This window comes from Lissotriton vulgaris, chromosome 6 (genome assembly GCF_964263255.1).
Source record: "Lissotriton vulgaris chromosome 6, aLisVul1.2, whole genome shotgun sequence".
NCBI lineage: Eukaryota > Metazoa > Chordata > Amphibia > Caudata > Salamandridae > Lissotriton > Lissotriton vulgaris.
The window spans coordinates 94,958,991-94,980,829 of record NC_141694.1 but is presented as its reverse complement, the minus strand read 5'-3'; the positions used below and the strand labels follow the sequence as shown (position 1 = coordinate 94,980,829).

At 42.0% G+C, this 21,839-nt stretch overlaps 1 protein-coding gene across 2 annotated transcripts in view; it reads right to left on the bottom strand.

Moving 5' to 3' along the window:
* LOC147706850 (exportin-5-like) overlaps positions 1-21,839 on the bottom strand; it is a 2,308,032-nt gene that overhangs the window by 1,206,634 nt on the left and 1,079,559 nt on the right. For both annotated transcript variants that reach the window (XM_086926017.1, XM_086926018.1), the window contains exon 20: positions 15,374-15,555. In XM_086926017.1, coding sequence (XP_086782143.1) covers positions 15,374-15,555 — 182 coding nt within the window. The remainder of the gene's footprint in view (positions 1-15,373; positions 15,556-21,839) is intronic.

Genomic DNA, 21,839 nt, shown 5'->3' with positions numbered 1-21,839 from the left:
TGGCTGTGGTAATGGTTGGATATACACAGGTCTTTGTGGTGTGTGTTGTTCCACCTTAAGGCTCATGCATGGTTTTCACTCCACGGTCTTCATTTATTATTTTCTTATTCCTAGATAATTTTTTTGGTTTTTGGTTTTTGTTTTGTTCTCTTTCAGAACCACCTGGCGTCTCTGGCACTGCATGGTCACATAGGGGATAGTGCAACATTGGTAGAATTTATTGTTGTTTTCAACGATTATTATTACTGTTTTTAGTGTCCTGATTAAGCCTATAGAAATGACTGGCTGAAACGCGACCGCGACTGCGTTGACACTTTGACGAGGAGTCCCTTAAAGTGTTGAGTTGGTCCAAAAAGAATAAAGTGCCTACAAAGTAATTACTTAGGGGTGTTAAACCTCTGGTGCAATTAGGATCTTCTTTGAGTGTACTACTTTTAGTTAGGAGTGTACACTGTGATTGTTCTATTTCTATTTCGGGTATATTCTTTTTGTATATATTATTTGGTTCATGTATGTATTGTAGATGTTCATGTTTTGTATATAATTTATTATGTAGTGTAATATAGATATGAATGTGATTTATATGTGATTAAGAGTGTTGCTTTTGTTTAACATTTATGAAGTGTATATATACATTTATGTTTATTTGTGCCCTACCCCGTCCTTTGACACGTATATATGTTTTTTTAACCTATGGATATACAGGATATGTAAATTATATTGAGAACATCAGGGTAATTAGCTGTACCTTGAATGAAAATAAATGTTGGATTGATCCCTCTTTACTTCTTTGTTTTTGATACACATCTTTGATGTCTCTTGCTCATGTATAGGAGGGTGATTTCGGCATAATCCCTTATTGAGTTTCATGCATATGCCAATGATTGGCAGATTGTGCCACAACCCTCTTCCCTGCCGCATCAATGTGCTTGCTCTCATTAACAGGCGGTGGGGCTTCACAGCTAGATTGTGAGTTAGAACGCTCGCAATTAGTAGTGATGACAAGCGAGTTTGGTGGCATTTGGCCCTTGATGTAAATGGAATTTGATGCAGAGGCCTTATGTTTTTTATCTACCTTCAGCATGATAACCCTAGGGTCTTTAAAGTTGTCCTCAGTGTGTCTTAACAATCTTTAAGATAGGGGGATACTGTGTAGCCCTATCTGTGAAGGGATGAGCCTCAAAAAGGAAATCCGCTTCTACTGGTTTTTCATGTAGCTGCACGTCGTGAAACGCCGCAGCTCTGTCTATAAGTTCCTGATATGCATTGGAATCATGAGGAGGGGATGGACGTGCAGAATATAAATTAGGATCTGTGTCCTCTGGAGGATCAATACTATATGTATGCCAGGGGTCAGTGTGTGGTTGTGTCCCAAACTTGTCCTGTGCCCACCATGCCCAGCTGTTTCATCCTGTGGAGACCAATGAGGTGAAATATCTAGTGGGTCTTCCATAGAGGGTGAGGTGAAGTTGGTGGTAATGGAGGAGGTGGGGATGGTGGAGGTGGTGGATGAGGAGGCACTGGGCTGGTGGCCTTGACTGCCTTTTTCTGGTGTATTGGTAAGCCCAGAGCCTTCTGGAAAGAAAGCCATCTCTTTGGGGGCAGAGTTATTTAAGTCGAAGGCTAAGCGAGAATGCGGCCAGTGTGAGACTGGATAAAAAATTGTTTTTGCTTGGCATCCGGCTGTTTTGGAGTCTATGGAGAATGAGCTCCACTGGTTTGCCAGTATCAGCCTTGGAAGTCAGTTTGGACGTTTTTCGGATCCGACCTAGATTTTGGTAACAAAGTTCCGCTCGGCAAAGCGGTGGTCGTCGACATGCAGCTAGGCACCGAAGTGCTGGATGTCAAAGGCTTTGGCTGGCATTTCGGCGCCGATCCGAAGGGTGGGACGTCTGAACAAGGTGCTCAGTGCTGACCATAGCCATAAGGCAGTGGTGGACCAAGGGCCTTGGTTTAGTGTTGCAGAGGTGGAGTGTTTTAGACTGTTCAAGACGATGTTGAGGGACAGGGGGTACCGTACTCATGGACTGCTGTGCCGGTGTGATTTTTTCCAACCTCCAGATCAGAGCTGAAACTGCCTCCAACAGATAACATTTCCTCCTCCACAACTGACGGTGTTCTTCCTCTTCTCTAATATCTTCCTAACCGAAGCTCTCTGACGTGACCTCGATGCTCCTCCTCAACATCTCAAACCCACGTGCTCAACGGTCTCACAGAGTTTTCTTGGAGTGGAAGGAGTAGCAATCATCAAAATCCGCTTCCCTGTGTTCGAGTGACAAACCCAGATTACAGACGTGGTGTAGATCTGTTTGGTGATACTTCGTATGGCAGCGAGGGAAGTAACAGAAGGGTGTCTGTTCCATAACCAGCAAGGCATTATTTAGGAACTTGAGGGTGACTAGTGAAAAAACTCTGATGGGCGAGGCCCATAGGCGCTGCAGTTGAAACGACTCGTGTCGATGAACGACGGCGCTATAACTGAATATGTAGAATGGAATAGGTGATTGAAAACAATACCAACGTGTTATAACAACCAAAAAGAACATTGTGATGGTGTTCAACCAGAGTGTAGGCACACCCGTCTGAACTCGACAGCGGAAAAGAAAATCTGACAACGAAATTGATGCCCATGAGCACTATCGCCACGAGGAGTCACTCTACCTAGTGACTCAAAAGGCTTCTTAGAATAAAAACAACTTGTACACATCTTTACACTAGATGACAGGAGTATGCAAAGCTTGTGCATCTACAGCCATACATGCCTCAAACATAATAACAACCCTCACACTATAGGAGACACCTAAGGTGCGAAGGTCATTATTTTATGCTTTTAAAAATCAAAATCCTGATTTGGAATGTTGTTTTTTTTCAAAAGCATAAACTTGGTAACGATTTTGCGGGTGGGTGTCATGTTTTACTGAGGTGTCCTTCAATCTTTTACCATTTTGACAGGAACTGCTGTGATGGCGGTTCCTGTCAATGACTAGAGATGTCTGCAGTGCCAATGGATATTTCTAAATGCAGAGCACAGGTACTCTGTCAGGACAGCAAAGTATTTTACTCTGTCAACTGATGGAGTAAATACCACACGCAACATTCTAGATGACACCCTCTGTCTCTACATTCTGCAGCAGGTGCTCACAGTTATCCTCTCACTCTTTTGCAAGTATATTCAATTTCCTAAAGCTCCTGTCACAGTGAACACAATTAACTCCTTCGCTGCTCATGACGAGCACAGCTCGTCATGATGCACGGTTGAGCTGTGCTGATGACGAGCTGAGCTCGTCATTAACAATTGGAAAACATAAGAGTCAGCATATGAGGAGAATTGCTGCAGCAGCGATGGTGTTAATAACTTTAAAACAGTAGGGTTCCCAGATGTGCTGGTGGTCATTGATTACAGATATGTATTAAAATCAATAGAAGTCATGTCCTGCAACATAAAAATGCAATACAGAATCAACATGGACCTCAAATGAAACTCAGATGCATTCTGGGTGCTAGGTGCATGGCTGGCACCTGGGATCCCTAACACTATGGTATTCCAGATTACTGACGTGATGGTAACACACTACTGTGGTGGGATGTAGCTCTCAATAAAGTAATGACGCTACACATATTACTGCTTTGCGACATAGCCTTTTAGACCATGTCATTGGGTCACTCTCTGCAAATTAGGATGGCAATCAACAATTGGCTACTGATTCTACAGCACAATTCATCACCACCATAATAGAAGTTGAGATTTACGGTTTTCCACATTAAAACTAGATACATACCAGGTGGCGGCTTGCACTCAAAGGTATCCCCAACTCAGTGTGCCACATCACTGTTCTGCATGCTACACAAAACTTCTATTGCTCTCGATGTATCCATGCTACTGAACCAAACCCCCACCATCACAATAACGTTGATAATGACGGAAAACATTCCTAGGTGCACGATGCAACAAATGGAAGACCTAAAACATGATGTGCACAAGAATGCAAAAAAATTAAGCAACTCGTGGAAACAGAGATATAAGAACGCATGTGTTGGAACACTTACACAATCCTTAACCCAAGGTGCTGCTTGGCAAAACTGTGCTGCCACCTCCCCTAACATAATATCCTTCTCCTCAACATAACAATTTGCGGCCTTTGTTACCTTCACTACCACATGAATGCTTTCTGGCTTTAATGATAGGCCTTAGCTTCCGCAGCTATTATGACTTGGCTCCTGTTACCTTCAGGAGTTAAGCGCATATAGGCTTTTCCCAGTGCATGTACTCTCAAAGAGTGATGTTTGTTAGGTCCCTGCAAATGTGAACACAGAGTATGGCCCTCACAAACTAGGAACCTCAACCTTACAGTGATGACGATCGTGATGATGAAGCTACCCCGCCCCCCCAAACACACTTGGACAACTGTGCTCCCTGGTAGTTGAGGAACCTTACCCTATGCGAGTATCCTAGAACAACTAGGTATTGACTGCTGTATGCTTTGTCCTGAAGAGACCAGTAGAGGACAGGGGTGTCCTCCAAAAGACCTTCACACTGTTGCCTCCCACTGCAGCTATTGTATAATCTAAGTAGGTAATGGCTGTGCATCGTGCCTGCACCGTCTACATTTTTCTAAGATTCTATTATAAGCAATGGAAAGTTCTTTAGAAAGTGGGCGATCAAAACGTATTCCTCTGTAGGCTGTGCAGATGATAGCTCAGAATATTTGCTGCTATTGTACAGTAGCTTGCTTGGCCTGCATGAGGGGGTTACAACTGTCCACAATCATGACCTTTTATGCAATATTTGTAGCAATGTTGTTTGTTGTCCTGCTGTCTCAGACACTGCTGAAAGGGAAGGTGATACACTCACTTGTGGTACAGTGGGTGGGGTTGTAGTTATATTTTGCAGCAGTTCAGGGCAATGCCCCATAATGAATAGTAGTTTCACTGGAGTGACGGTAGGGTGAAGGCTGAACTAAGCATTCCAGGTATGGAGTTATGTGAAGTGGCTGAGTCATGGACTGAAGACAGGTTTCTTCTTCACAGCAGCTGGCACTGTCATGACCTTTCTCCGTTGCATCTGCAAGGCATAAGGTGCAGTTAGTGCATGCATTTTTGCAGTCTTTATACAGTTAACAAATGTGTCGACCAACTTGGTCAATGGGTGTGTGCATAATGGTCAAATACCAGTGTCTGAGTGTGGAAAACAAGCAGCAGACTACTGAATATGCCATGACAAGGCAAAAGGAGTTCTGAATGCAGTGCAGAGATCTTTGTATGTGTGTGTGGGGTGCAGAATGGCTCAGAAAGACAGGTGTAGAATGTGGTGCATATTCTGTTGTGGAAGTGGTACACCGTGATGGACAGTGGCCTGCAAGGTGCACTTGTTCTGGTGTGACAAAGCTACGGTGGATGGACTGAGGTTGTGCCATTGAGATATGATGCCCCAGTAAAGATCCTTGACTTGAGATTGTGGTGTACCACAACCTCAGCTATTGCCTCCTACCATGTGTCATGCTCACAACTTGATAGTTTTGGGTATGATATGATTGAAGCGAATAAAAAAAGTACTCACCAAGTGCTTTATTCATCCCTCCAACACCTTCCAATTTCCACGTCCAGTGAGTGTCCACAATTGATATTTTGATGGTCTGTCACCTTGGGCCGTCGCTTCATCACATTATGCCATCTAATTGTTTTGGTTGCGGCATACGACAGGCTTATGACCCAGCTTTTATCTTGTCTCAATGTTGGGACAAAGAGCATTTTTCAGTATGTTAGACCATATTAGATACTGAGCAAAATCCCTGTAGTGTACGTGTTTTTTAGTCTTATTGATGCGCTCTGAACTTTCATGCTTGATGGGAGAAGCAGTTTCATGATTTTTGGCAGTAATTCCATTCACTAGTGTGATTGTCGACCCTGCTGTACAGTAGTAGCAGGAGCTTCAATGTCTGTTGTGGCTCCCGATGCAAATAAGGGTGGTGACACTATCCATATGTGTATATGAAAATGTACGTTGCCTAGGCTTGTGCCTCTATGTACACCTTGGGGTGTGCTCAGCATGAATGTGTAATCCATGTGTACCAATTGTATACCGACTACATGGATGTGCACCACGCTATGTGGGCACACACTAAGTGCACCATTACCTTAGCCAACGTGTGTCCAAGCTCAAGGGCACCGAATGTATGCACTTGGAGTCACATTGAAAGCACACATAGAAGGTGTAAAGTGCAGAAGAGATAGTTCAGGATACCCAGTGGACATGTGGTCCAGAACATTGACTATGCCAGCAAGTTAAGTAACTGAATTCCTTGTTCTGGTGTGTGCACTGCATATAGGTTCAAATTCCAGCAGAGAAGACTGAGTCGTTCATCCTTTTTGAGTTTGACAACATGAGTATCATTTGGGTGGCTGGTAGCAACTTCTTTCATTTACAGAGGTATGAAACCTCAAACTCTTTGGTAGCAAGTGCAATATAAAAACACATTAATTTTTATTATTTAAACTTTGCAGCATTGTTCCCTTCCGTGTAATTGAAGATGGGAACATATAACCTGCCAACCATCTATTAACTTTGATTATTAAAAACGACCTCAATGGTTTTCTTTCAATCTGTGTTTAGGTGGTGAACTCTAGTTTCCAACACTTAGGAAGGTTTGAGCTGGGTGAGGTGTTCTGACCTGCATAGTAGAAGCCAGTCGTCATGTCACACACAGTAATATTGCATGCAGTAGGACTGAGAACCAATTTTGAGGCGCACTACATTAAGGCTTAGTTTGATCTCATCAGTAAAAAGTCGGAAGATAAGCATTTACCATCACACCCATATACCACACAGGCCCTTACACTTCTCACAAAGGAAACAATGCCCAAAATGAAGGCACGAAAACACCAGCCATACAATGCAATAGAAAAACATTGATTACAATTCATTTAGCTTGAAACTGATATACTGACACTATATCACTGTGAATGATATACATTCCACCGCTGAATTAACATCAACGTTTACAGTATTCAACATTACATATTCATTTCAACATCAGAGCTGAGACACTACATAAACATTTCAAAACAGTTGGTTATATTATCTGAAAAGGACTTTAAAGTTTGTGAAAGACTGCTGTCCATAATGTTTTAATATTAATGGCTGGTTTTATGTTTTTTATTGACTCGAGTTGCTGGTTCAGGAGACACTTTTACTTCTCTACTGGCATGAACGTCACCAAAGTGAACTACTGTGTATGCATGACATTGCTGACATGATAACTAATATAAATAACATTCACAATGAATTAAAGGCCTTTAGTGATTTCTGTTACAATCTCTAGCTGCACTACCTTGTAGAGCTCTTCCAATGCTTTCTTCTATATATGTTATTGTATCTTTCAAGGAAGAATTACATTTCTTTAACTCGAGTCCTGGGCAGTGTAGAGACCTTTGCATATCTTGAAGATTTACATTCTTGGAATACAAAATGGTCCTTTTCCCGTTCAAAATAGCCATTGGTTTTATTATTACAAATATTGAAAATTTTGTTTGTGATCTGCAAATATAATTGGGATTTTACACCCATTTTAATTCATTGCCCTTGTCACTTGTGTTCTTGTTTCTTAAAATATACTACTTTTTCTTGTTCATTTATGATTACATTATTAGAGGAAATACAATTTGTGGATGTTACCATGAGGTTAGATAGTTAAGTATGTTCAATGGAATCAGTTTTAATTGTTCATCTAAGTTTTATTGAGTTATAATGCCATAATTATGTTTTTTTCTTCTGTTTCTGTTTGATAGATGTTTATGTTTAAAAAACGTAATATAGGTTAACTACTAATTCTCAAAGGTTGCTATTCATTATTTTTAACATATTGGCTGGTATATTATAAGCCTAACTATTTAAGTGTTTATGCATGGATTTACAGACTATCACTTCCCAATAATCATTTGTATTGTAATATCCGAAACTATGTTCAAACATTGATTTTCGGTTTTTAAAAATTCTACTGAAAAGGCATGATCACAATGTTGGCCATGGTACTTAGTACTTTATACAAGGGACTGCTGTTGTAACTTACAATATGTTATTTATTTGCTAGCTGTGAGGATATGATTATGTAGAGTACACTGCACTGGCCTGTTGATGGTCCCGAGTCCAAGAAACAATTTAGAGATTGAAATACTGACTTTGACAGGTATGCAAACGTTTAGAAAACTGAATTGTGGGAAGTTTACAAATGTTCCTGCACACTGGTTTATAAGTGCAATTGTTTTATTGGTGTCTTTTGTCAATCATTCGTATTTTTTCCTTTTCTTTCTAACTATTTGATATTCCCTTCGTATAATAAACTTAATATGTTTAGCATGGCCGTTTTCTTAAAATGCTTTTCATTTTGTGAAAGGTTTTTGTTCGAATATTTGTAATAGAAATGGCTTGCTTATTTACAGTAAGTTTATTGTAAAACCAATGTTAATGCGTTTATGCATAAGTTTACAGACTATCCATTTGTAGTACTGAACTGTGGAATTCTGGAATAAGGTCAAGAAGCTGATTTTCATTAATCTAATTAGATTGAAATAGTATGATCATAAAGTCAGGTATGCTTTTAACATAATTGTAAAAGGTGCTTGAATCGTACCTTGCAATGGGTCATTTTTTGTGTGTAGGATAATGTCTTTCTCAAGTATATTGTGCTGCCTTCTTAATGATGCTAAGTACAAGAGACAATATTAGGGATCGAAACATTGACTTTGATTAAATAAAGGTTTGGCTTAATGACCTGTGAGAGGTTTATTGAAGTATAAGGCTCCCCTTATCCCCTTCAGGTTCTTATACACTGTGTGGGCAGTAGTTTTAAAAGTGTCTTTTTAAACTTAGTTTTGTGTGCAACTCTGTCCTCATTGTCTTGCATTAATATTGGTTGGAATGTTTATATCAATACATTTTTTTTTAGTTTTAACATATATTTGTGGGTGTGTACACAACTGAAAAGATCCACTAATCATTATAATTTTGTATTTTTTAATATTCATTTTATAAATAAAGTATACATTATGAGACTATCACAAAGGGACTCCTCTGGAAATAAGATTAATGTATGTGAACAGGTACATGAGTTTACATTTCAGGCAGGCACAAACTGTGGCTTTTCTTTTTATTTAATCTTGGTCCTTGGAGCCAGCAACTACAGCTTTGGAGAAAGCACTTTATTTAGGTATTTAGTTTATTAGGGTTTTGTTGCCCTCGCCTCTTAGCAATTGCGTGATATTTCTGAGTTTGTGGCCTCATTTGATCTGAGCAGTAAGAAGCAAATATGGCCACGTGGCTGTAGGAGTCTTGAGAACGATTCATACAGTATCGCCGCTCGTCAGAAAGTCCATAAATGTACATGTAGTGTCATCTGCAGCTGGAGAAGTTAATTTAGCATGTTTTCTTGAATGGTGGCAAAGCTGAAAAAAGTGAGACAAACCTAATGTAGCATGGAATATACATGTAGTGTTATGTTGATCAACAGCTGGTCTGTAGTGATCCACGGCCAAAGAGACAAGTCCCGGCCGGCAAACTCCGCATTCCATTCTTCATTAATTGACAGATGTTGATGCTTAACAGGGCATTCTCACTTGCGGCCAACACTAATAAAAAGCCTTCCCCAAGCATGCAGAATTCATGATGTTTTCCATGAAAAAGTCATACACCCATCCTTGATTGTGAAATTGTTACCACAATTCTATGGTGTCTCCTCTGTATATTTTCTGCCTTGATGATGACCCATCTATAAATAATTGTGCATTGGAGTCGAAAAGTCGATAGACAACTACTACAATCCACTATTTTTTTTTAATTGACCTTTACACTCCCAGTGGGAGTGTTTGATTTTACTTCCAAATGTCCTTATAAATCAGATATAAATACTTGCATTAAGTATAGCACTTGCACACCATTCATTCAGTTTATCACTTTCACTCTGCTATCACACTTTTAAGAGCACTTTGTTACAAGATTCATTCAGAAAATTGTTAGAAGCAAGACGTTTTCCTTGTGAAATAATAAATTCATATTTCACATTCTAAACCATATTAGTGAAGGTTTTTTGTAACTATTGCTGTGGAAGTCAAGGGCTACACTACCCCCCCCCCCCCCCCCCGGCCCCCCCCCGAAATAGGGCTCACTTGTGCCTTTATTACCTGTAGTGATTGTGCACATGCAGTAGTGTATGGTGATATGAGCCAGTGATCAGCCAGATGGCTGGTGGATAAGAGTTAGAAGATGGAAGGTTACCTCAGTGAGTTTGGATTTGGCACAGCAGTAAATGGTGGGCTTGGCTTTGGCACAGCAGTACATGGTGGTGTCAGGTATGCACATTATAATACGTTTGGATGTGCTGTATGCTATTTATGCACTCAAGTGTTTAGAGGAGGAAATGGTCCCATGCATAGGAGGCAGTTGCACTGGATGTGTTTAGAGTGTAAGGATTGAAACACTGACTTTGACATAGTAAGCAAAACTTTTGACATGTGAATTGTGAGATGTTTATAATGGTCTTACATGCTGCTTTATATGCACAATTGTTTTCAATAGTGTATTTTGTCAATCATTTGTGTTTTTTCTATTCTCTTATTTGATAGACTTCTTGTCTAATAATTTGATTTTAGTATAGCTGTTTTTTTAAAAGGTTTTTATTTTTGTAAAAAGTGTTGTCAGTTATGTTTTAATTGTAATAGAGGGTTTACCTTTAGTAAGTTTATTGTAAGACTAAATGTTTAAAGTGTTTATAGATAGGTTTACATACTATCAATTAGCACTAATGAATTGTGGTATTCTGGTATAATATCTAATACCTAGTTCAAGTGAATTGTTATTTTTTAAATTGAAAAAGTATGATCACAATGTCAGGTAGATAACTAACGTAATTGTACAAGGGGCTGAAATAATAACTTCCAATGGGTCATTTTTTGTTTGCGAGGATGACTTTCCTGAATATAATGCACTGTCCTCATGGTAAAAGTTAAAAGTAAAAGTTTAAGGTAAAAGTTTAAGGACTAAAACATTGACTTTGATCGATTTAGGAAACTTTTGGCCCACTGAACTGTGAGAGGTTTATTCATGTACAGACATCCTCTTACCTCCTACAGGTTTTTATACACTGTTGTATGTGTGCAGTTGTTTTTATAGCATCTCTTGCAACTTTGCTTTTGTGTGCTACTGTCCCCACTGTCTTGTATTCATTTTGGTTGGAGTTTTTATAGGAGTAAATAAATGCATGGTTTTACTACATACACACACACACACACACACACACACACACAAGTATGTACAACTGTCAATTCCTACTAATCATTAACATTTTAATTTTGAAATTAACTTTATAAATAACGTTTAAATTATGTGAATATCATGACTTCTAGAAATAAGATTGATGCATACGAACAACCGACACATAAGGAATTTACATTTAAGGCATGCACAGACTGTAGTTTTTCCTTTTATTCAATCTTGCTTCTTGGTGAAAATAATTTATTTATGTATTTAGTTTATTAGGGTTTTGTTGATCCTCCCACCTCAATTGGGAGGTAGTTTTGAGTGTGTAGCCTCATTTGTTTTGAGCTGTAAGATGCAAATACGGCCATGTGACTGTAGAAGGCTCATGAACCAATCCCATGCGAATGTCACTGCTTAGGCAGTCCATGAATGTACATGTACTGTCACACGCAACTAGAGATGTTCATTTAGCATGTTTTCTTGAGTAATGGTAGAGTTGGAGGAGATGAGACAAACCTAATGTAGCGAGGAATAAAAATGTAGTGTTACATTGCCCAAGAGATGGCCTGTAGAGATTGCGCACATGCAGCAGTATATGGCGATAAGAGCCTGTGATCAGGCAGAGGGTTGATGCATAAAAGACAGATGGAAGGCAACTTCAGTGAGCTTGGCTCACCATTGCAGTAAATGGCAGAGTCAGGTATGCATATTTTAGAAGGTATGGATGTGGTATATGCTATATGTGCACTTTAACAAGTTAAGTGATTGCCAGGTGCATACGGTCCTATGCACAGACGCAGTTTCACTGGTTGTGGCTAGTGCCACTGGACAAATACACACTCAATGGGCAAGGCACTCAGTGCTGCTTGGATGGCTTGAGTGTTGGATGAGGAAATATACAGTTGGTGGGTGTAAGTGTGCTTAATCAATACCTTTACCAGTTTGTAAATAACCTTACATTCAAAAGACAGTGTTACTACTGAGGCATTCTGAATGTGTTTAATGCTACATGAAAGCTGCCTTTTGAATGACCTTTCACACTGTGGCATGAATCTGCTGTTGATACATCTTGTGTGTTACTTGTTTTGGAAACATTGTGTGTTGAGATGTGGGATTAGAAGATGTAAGTGTAGCAAAAGCCTTGCAAAGGTCAGGCTTTGATGCTACTAAGACACCCATTCAGTTTTGTGTATATTTTAGGTCTGCCCATCCCACGGACAGTGCTGATTGCTACGCCGCTGTATCAAAGAACCGCTGATGCAAAGTTTAGCAAGGCTCTAACAGTTGTGCTGGCGAAGAGATGCAGAGCTGTTGGGAGTCACTTTCAGCAGGACAGAATCTGCAGGCATTGATAGGGTAAGTCAGCCCATCATGTTGGCCAATTGTCAATTCCTACAACTCGTTTCAACTAACTACAGTCACCCTGCTCAGTGCCAGTGCCCATCAACTATATTCTAACTCAGTGGTTCTTAACATGTTGTTCAAGGACCCCTGGGGGTCGACGAAACCTACTCAGGGGGTCTGCAACTGTGTTACCAAATGAAATATTATAATGAATACATTCAGATTAATGAAGTATATATAAATAAAGAAGAAAAATTAAAATGTGAAAAGTTTTTCTATATGTGATTGTGAATTAAGCAAAGTATTTAATAATTTGAGTATTTCTTTCTTTGGTGTATGTTTGTATTTGTAAAATTGTGTATTGTTTAGAAGAAAACATTATAGAAATTGTTTAGACTGGGGGTCTTCAGCTTCCAATAACGGATCAGTGGGAGTCTCTAGTTTCCAGTAATGATTCAGTGGGGTCCACAGAAGTGAAAAGGTTAAGAACCGCTGTACTAACAGACAGAATTTGACATGTTAAGAAGCTATTGTATAAACCAGAACTGGTAAACAACAGCTAGCAAGACTATACAATAGTGTAAAACAGTACATCTGGCGTCCCAATAGAAACACAGATCTGCATCTCTGCTGTGCAATATCACCGTAAATAACGACGGAAATAGTATAACTGGCATGGACTGAAGCCATCAGTTCTGGAAAATATTCCATAAATCACTTACAAAGGACAAGTAGTCTCAAACCATGTGTAACACATTCAGCAAGTTCAGGTGTTTAGGAGAATGGCATTACGTATGCTAGGGTGTTAGAGCCTAATCTTATAAACAAACAAGTGAAACTATCAGTCCCAGAATGCAAATTAATTTTGGTTAAAAAGCCAGGAAAGGCCGAAAGTGTAATTCATGAGATCAGACCACTTAACAGCTATGAACATGACTATTAGAAAGTGAGCCAAATGTATGATGTTACATATACTCACGCACAATGCATCAGGTCTGGGAACAGAATATAAAAAAGACACTAAGATATACAGGACTCTCTTGGCATCACAAAGCTCCACAAGTGTCTTTCTCCTCCACTCTACAGAACATTGGCATTAGCAGGACAAACACATGTAGAAGCATCTGTTTCTCCATATCATCATTACTACGCAGGACACTCAGACTGTAAGTACTTTGTGCTGAGACTGCCAACTGTGCAGGTAATTCAAGGTGCTGTTCTAGCATAGATCCCATCTATCTGCAGCGCCATGTAATGACTACAGCTCACTATAAGTTCAACATGTAAAATATCTTTACAGCTCTGAAAGACTCTACGGAGACAAAATAACCTACACATGTGGAGGACAAAGTGTCTTCTGAACAGTGTAGTGTCATTGAAGGCAAGGTGCCTGAAGTGAAGTGTGACTTGTGAAACAATAAATAATTAAAAAGCCATCTGAAAGTTGGGCAAACAGCATCGTCTAACATGGTGGCATTGACAGCATTCTCTGTAGGAAAAAGTAGATATATTTTACTCTCCAGGATCATCCCTATCGCCTCCAGGCACTGAAAGGGAGAACAAAGAGCTCATTCCAATGGTTAAGTAGAAAATACAAGAATAGGGTGAGAATAATTATGTAAAGAAGTGTATAGTCTATCAGCTTATCCTTCCTTTCATAATCGGTCAAGACAATAAGAGAAAAGCATTAAACCATGTCAGAAAAGAAAGGACACAATCAGAGAGTCACAGATTCCTGATCAATCTCCTACCGACTTCAACAAAGAGCCCAACTCGATCCTATAAGAGAGGTGAGATTCTACACTTAGGCATCAGAGCAGATTTATTAGCAGACAGAAAATGCTGAGCTGAATAAGACTCTATTGTTCAGCTCCTAGCTCATCTTCAATCTCAAAATACAGAAGCAAAAGTTACCTACATGTAATTCTAGTTTTCTATTATAGGTATCCTAAATTTATTTATAAAAGCCAGTATATCTCTACCAATGTGCCAAGTATAGGAAGATTTTGTTGATGAACAAATCTCATTACAAAAAATATTTTTCAGACCATCTAACAAAGATGGTCTGAAAAATAAACTTTTTAACTTGCGTAACTAAGCACTATCAAGAATCCATTTACATTTTTGATTTTATTATTTTTCTTGTTTTATGTTATCATTCAAAATAATACAGCAATCACAAAAAAGTATGATGTAAGTAACTGGCTTAAAGAACAACGTTTTCTACCATCATTTCGTATACATCTTAGTTCATGCAAGCAAAAGGGCCAGCCAACAAGTAGATTAATAGGAAGGCATATCACAAATACAATACAGGTAAAGTCCACATTTGCAAACAGTAAGCTGTCTGAACATTACCCCAATGTAAAGCAATGTGGCACATTCGTTTTTCACTCGTTGCAGAATAGCATATGGCTGTTGGACGATGGAGGCGAGTCAATCATGCCTGAAACCCACTTATTAACCAGTGAAGAAAAAGTCTGTCTTTCTGCTGAGGTATGATATGTCAGCAATAACAGGCGCCATACACTCACCTGTCTTTTTCAAATGACAAATTGGAACAAGTAGATGCAACACAATGCCCTTGTGCAACAGTCAAAGGTTTTCAAGAGATAGGTCAGCCTACACACCTAGAACCATATTAAGAATACCTCGATGGACACTCTTGTGAATTTACCAATTAAGCTGGTTAATCATGGGCAACCCGCAAGTGCTTTAAACATGTTACACACATGTAAAATTATTTTGAGAAGCAATTTACATCAGATAAATCTGACTTACCTTATAAGTATAAATAAATTGTCAAGAAGTTTCAGGACCAGTTCAGAGCAGGGGTTACGGAGAATTGGGTGGCCCGTGGACGTGTAACCAATTACAAATCCACCAACCTCTGCTGTTTTCATGTCAATGGGACAACGGATCCATCTCAGCACTCCAAGAATGGCGGACACACAAAACATTATCTAAAAGAAAGTTACATCAAATTTGTTTAAACATGGAAATACATTTTAAATGTGCTGAGACTTCAAGACCAAAAGCAAATAGTGTAAGAAGTGGTTATTTGTGTTGTTGGTACAGAGCAGGAATATCGTCGGAAAAATATCGACTTACCTAAATATCGCTGCAAAAATATCTACAGGAAGAAATATCGATGACAAAAATATCGTCTGACCAGAATATCGACAGACAGGTAAGTAATATCGTTAACATTAATATAGTTGTATTAAATATCGTTTACAAAAACATAGTTTACAATAATATAGTTTTTTAAATAATTATAAGTAATGTAGTGTTTTTAATGAATATTTGTAGTCAAAGTAGTATTTTTAGTAGTATATTATTATTTAATAATGTATTTTCAGTTGAATTTAGTATTAATAGTTCCGTAGCGGGTTGTGGGTTTATAGGGGAGTAGGGTGGGAAGTAATTTAAATATAATGAAATTATACATTAATTAATGTTTTAAATGAATATAAATAGTGTAATAAATAATAGTTAATTAATTTCAATTAGTTAATTGAATAATAATTATTAAAATTAATTATGTTAATTTTTTTATTAATTTTAGGTGTGTGTACAGGATTTTTTTAGTGAAAATGTTTTTGGGTAAAGGGGTATTTTTAGGGTTCAGGGTCAGTTTTCAGTTTTTGGGTAAAGGGGTATTTTTAGGGTTCAGGGTCAGTTTTCAGTTTTGGGGTAAAGGGGTATTTTTAGGGTTCAGGGTCAGTTTTCAGTTTTTTGGTAAAGGGGTATTTTCAGGGTTCAGGGTCAGTTTTCAGTTTTTGGGTAAAGGGGTATTTTTAGGGTTCAGGGTCAGTTTTCAGTTTTGGGGTAAAGGGGTATTTTTAGGGTTCAGGGTCAGTTTTCAGTTTTTGGGTAAAGGGGTATTTTCAGGGTTCAGGGTCAGTTTTCAGTTTTTGGGTAAAGGGGTATTTTTAGGGTTCAGGGTCAGTTTTCAGTTTTTGGGTAAAGGGGTATTTTCAGGGTTCAGGGTCAGTTTTCAGTTTTTGGGTAAAGGGGTATTTTTAGGATTCAGGGTCAGTTTTCAGTTTTTGGGTAAAGGGGTATTTTTAGGGTTCAGGGTCAGTTTTCAGTTCTTGGGTAAAGGGGTATTTTTGGGTTCAGGGTCAGTTTTCAGTTTTTGGGTAAAGGGGTATTTAAATATAATGAAATAATAGATTAATTAATGTTTTAAATGAATATAAATAGTGTAATAAATAATAGATAATTAATTTCAATTAGTTAATTGAATAATAATTATGTAATTAATTATGTTAATTTTTTAATTAATTTTAGGTGTGTGTACAGGATTTTTTTAGTGAAAATGTTTTTGGGTAAAGGGGTATTTTTAGGGTTCAGGGTCAGTTTTGGGTTTTTGGGTAAAGGGGTATTTTAATTATATGTATGTATTATTGTTGTTATATAAAGTAATGTGTAAAATCAATTTATATGTCCACATTTATTCAGTTTATAATTAAAAAGTGTAGTAAATTTTTTGGAAATAGTTAAAAAATAAAAGTAATGTAATGTATTTTGTTAATAGTACTTATATTTATTTATCATTTAATGTAATTTTAATTATTTTAAAAAGTCGATATTTTTGTACATCTATATTAATTACAACGATATTTTGGAGTCGATATTTATGTACTTACCTGTTTAAGTATAGGGTGTCGATATTTTTGTAAACGATATTTTTACAACGATATTTATGTCAGCTATATTTTTGTAATCGATATTTTAACACCCTACCGTGTTGTTGTAGCTAATTGTGAATCCTTCAAAAACACTCAAAGTGTAATAAGGGAAACCAGTAAATAGTACAACAAAAGATATCACACAGTTGCCAATATTCACTATAACAAAACAGAGTTCCAAGTTATGACAATACTCTTGTTGCGCCCCAACTAGCTACTTGGAATCATGATCTAGTTAAAACAAAAGGCTGAAAATTAAAGGAGCGTAACCGAAAACTGTATCTGAGAATAGATTCTAAAATTGTCCAGAAGAACAAGTTACTTACCTTCGGTAACGATATATCTGTAAGAAACATTAGTTAGTGTTAGATTCCTTACCTTAGAATATCCCCAGGCGTCAGTCTGGATCCGGAAACTTTTGCGTAGCAGTACCCCTGCGCGTCGGTAGGCATCGTCTGCAGGCGTCCCCTGCGGCTCCGCGTCCGTCGTCGGCGCCGTGCGCCGTGATGACGTCGCTGGAGTATATAGACGCCGCCTCCGCGCGCTGACGTCAGTTCTTTGCACACAGCTTTTCCGCGCCAGGAGACGCAGAGCCATGAGAGAACCAACACTGGTGCCATGTAAAACTAGGGCCCTGAAAGGGATGTCCTTAACCCTAGGTATCAGTTCGCAGAACGGGGAGGATGGGTGGGTTCGGTAAGGAATCTAACACTAACTAATGTTTCTTACAGATATATCGTTACCGAAGGTAAGTAACTTGTTCATCTGAAAGAAACACGTTAGTGTTAGATTCCTTACCTTAGAATACATACCCCAGCAATGCCAACCCCGGTGGTGGGTCTGCGAACCAATACAAAACTACACCAGAAAGTCCTGGAGGACAGAACGGCCAAAGAAGCCATCCCTCCGGACTTGACTGTCCAGGCAGTAGTGCCTCGCAAAGGTGTGCAGCGAGGCCCACGTAGCCGCTTGGCAAATGTCCTGCAAGGGGACTCCCCGGCCCAGGGTAGTGGTAGCCGCCGTGGCCCGAGTGGAATGGGCCCTCAGCCCAACAGGAGGCTCCTTCCGAGCCAAAGAGTAGCACGCTTTGATGCAGAGAACGACCCATCGAGAGATGGTCCGTTTACAGACCGCCCGTCCCTTCTTCGCACCCACGTAGCCAATAAACAGTTGGTCATCCACCCGGAACTGGCGTGTGCGATCCATGTAAAATGAAAGCGCACGTTTTGGGTCCAGACGGTGGAGCCGCTCTTCATCCTTTGAAGGATGCGGAGGCGGGAAGAAGGAAGGGAGGGTGATGGACTGCCCGATGTGAAAGGCCGAAACAACCTTGGGCAGGAAAGAAGGTCTAGTCCTGAGAACCACCTTGTCAGGATGAATGGACAGGAAAGGAGGTTGGACAGAAAGAGCCTGGAGCTCACTCACTCTCCTGGCAGAGGTGATGGCAACCAGGAAAGCCGTCTTTAAAGTCAGGAGACGGAGAGGACAAGAATGAAGGGGCTCAAAGGGAGCACACATCAGGAAAGTTAGAACCAGGTTAAAATCCCACTGAGGCATCACAAACGGAACAGGTGGAAACATGTGAGTGATGCCTTTCAAGAATCGAGTTACAATCGGGGATTTGAACAAAGAAGGCTGATCAGGAAGCCTCAAAAAGGCTGAAAGGGCAGAAAGGTAGCCCTTGATAGTGCCCAGAGCAGAGCCCTGCTGGGCAAGAGAAAGAAGAAACAGAAGAACCTCCGAAAGAGGGGCAGAAAGAGGATCCACAGCCTTTGCCGTGCACCATGCCACAAATCTGTTCCACCGACAGGCGTATACCGACTTAGTGGAGGGACGCCTGGCTGCCAGAATAACATCACAGACTTCAGGAGGCAAGTCAAATGGCCTCAACTGCCGCCGCTCAATCTCCAAGCATGGAGGTGGAGACTGGACAGGTTCGGGTGGAGGACCGTCCCCTGCTGCTGCGACAGAAGGTCCTCCTGAAGGGGCAGGCGGATCGGGGGACCGACTGACATGCTGAGTAGCTCGGGATACCAGTACCTTCGAGCCCAGTCCGGAGCCACAAGGATAACTTGGGCCCGGTCGCGCCCGATCTTCTTCAGCACTCTGGGCAGAAGTGGTATAGGCGGAAAGGCGTATAACAGACCGCAACTCCACTCGCGCCGAAAGGCGTCGCCGTGCGAGTGCCGTCTTGGAAACTCCAACGCGCAGAACTGATGACATTGCGCGTTCTCTTCTGTGGCGAATAGATCTAACCAAGGCTCTCCCCATTGCAGAAAGATGCCTTGCGCCACGTCCGAGTTCAGACGCCATTCGTGATCCATCGAGCACCGACGGCTGAGTTCGTCCGCCCTGGCGTTCAGAGAACCTGCCAGGTGTTGAACCGTCAGAGTCACGCCCTGACGTTCCAGCCATTGCCAGAGGCGCAGAGCCTCCTGGCAAAGGGTCCACGACCCCACTCCGCCCTGTTTGTTGCAGTACCACATGGCGGTGGTGTTGTCGGTGAACACCTGCACTACACTCCCGTTGACAAAGGGGAGGAATGCCTTCAGTGCCAGACGAATCGCCCGCAGCTCCAACAGATTGATATGGAGCCGGGACTCCGCCGGAGACCAGATGCCTCTGATCTCTGCCTCTCCCAAGTGGCCACCCCAGCCCTGGAGGGACGCGTCCGTCACGACAACGTGCTCCGGTTGGGGAAGGGAGAGGGACTTGCCCCTGACCCAATCGCGGTCCGTAAGCCACCACTGCAGTTGTCTCGCAGTGCCCTCCGAGATCAAGACGTGGTCGGACAAGTTGCCCTGATGCTGTGCCCACTGAAACTTCAGGTCCCACTGCAGAGCCCGCATCCGCCACCGGGCGTGATGCACCAGAAGGATGCAGGAAGCCATCAGTCCCAGCAGCCGCAGCGTCAACCTGACCGAAACTCGGGATAGCGGCTGAAAGATGGGAATCAAAGCCTGAATATCCCGAACCCGCCGTTCCGGAGGATAAACCCGAAACTGCGCCGAGTCCAGAACCGCTCCGATGAAAAGGAGCTTTTGAGAGGGACACAGGTGTGATTTCGGCACATTGATGGAGAACCCCAGGTCGTGCAAGAGGTCTGCCGTCATCTGAAGGTGGTGGACGACCGTCTGGGGCGAGCCCGCCTTCAACAACCAGTCGTCTAGGTAGGAGAAGACTGAAACCCCCAACCTGCGCAGATGGGCTGCGACCACCGCCATCACCTTTGTGAACACCCGTGGGGCGCTGGTAAGGCCGAAGGGGAGCACGATAAACTGAAAGTGCTCCAGGCCTACCGTGAACCGCAGGTAACGCCGGTGGGCCGGCAGGACGGGAATGTGAAAATAGGCGTCCTGCAAGTCCAACGCTACCATCCAGTCTTGTGGGTCTAGAGCAGCCAAGACCTGAGCTAACGTCAACATCTTGAACTTCTCCTTCCGGAGGAAGCCGTTGACGTTCCTTAGATCCAAGATAGGACGTAGGCCCCCCTTGTCCTTCTTGGGCACCAGAAAGTAGTGGGAATAGCAACCACGCCCTACTTCTGGCCCAGGAACGCGCTCGATGGCCCCCTTGGCCAAGAGGGCCGTAACTTCCTCCTGCAGAAGTGTCAAGTGGTCCCCCGACACACAGTGGTTCTGCGGTGGCATGGCTGGAGGAGAGGTCTCGAAGGGGAGGGAGTAGCCCCTTCGGACGATTTGCAGCACCCACCTGTCCGAAGTGATCGTGCGCCAGTGAGCGTGGTGATGGCGAACCCTGCCACCCACTGGCGTCACATGGGGCCGAAAGCACGGACTAGGAGGATTTTGGGGTAGATGCTGCGGGGGAAGGTGTGGTCTGACCCCGCCGTTGTCCCCGACCGCCACCACGGCGGTTTCCACGGCCGCCACCGCGTTGAAAGGATTGTCGCGGCGCGTGGCTGGCAGCACGTGTGGGGGCGCCCCTTTCTTGGCCACGAAAGGGACGAAACGAACCCGGTTGCTGACGCTGGGTCGAGAGACCCAAGGACTTGGCCGTGACCCTGGAGTCCTTGAAGCGTTCCAGCGCGTGGTCCGCCTTGTCACCGAACAGGTGACAGCCATCAAACGGCATGTCCATCAATGTATTCTGGACATCTGCCGAAAAATTGGCGGATCTCAGCCAGGCGTGGCGACGAATCGCCACCGTCGTTGACATAGCTCTGCCCAGCGAGTCGGTTGTATCAAGACCACACTGTATCGAATATTTCGCTGCATCTCGGCCCTCAGCCACAGCCTGACCGAGTTTTGCCCGCACCTCCATGGGGCATTCTGGCAGCAGTTCCGCGACCGTATCCCACACAGAGTGGGTGTAGCGGCCCAAGAGGCAAGCGGTGTTTCAAGACCGCAGGCCCAAACTAATGGACGAGAAGACCTTCTTGCCAAATTGGTCATACCTCTTGGATTCCCGGTCGGGCGGGGCCGACGGGAATGCGGACTGGGAGGTCGAGGCCTGGATCACCAGACTCTCAGGGGTGGGGTGGGTAGACAGGAACTTGGGGTCGTCCGGACAAGGACGGTGGCGCCTGGCCA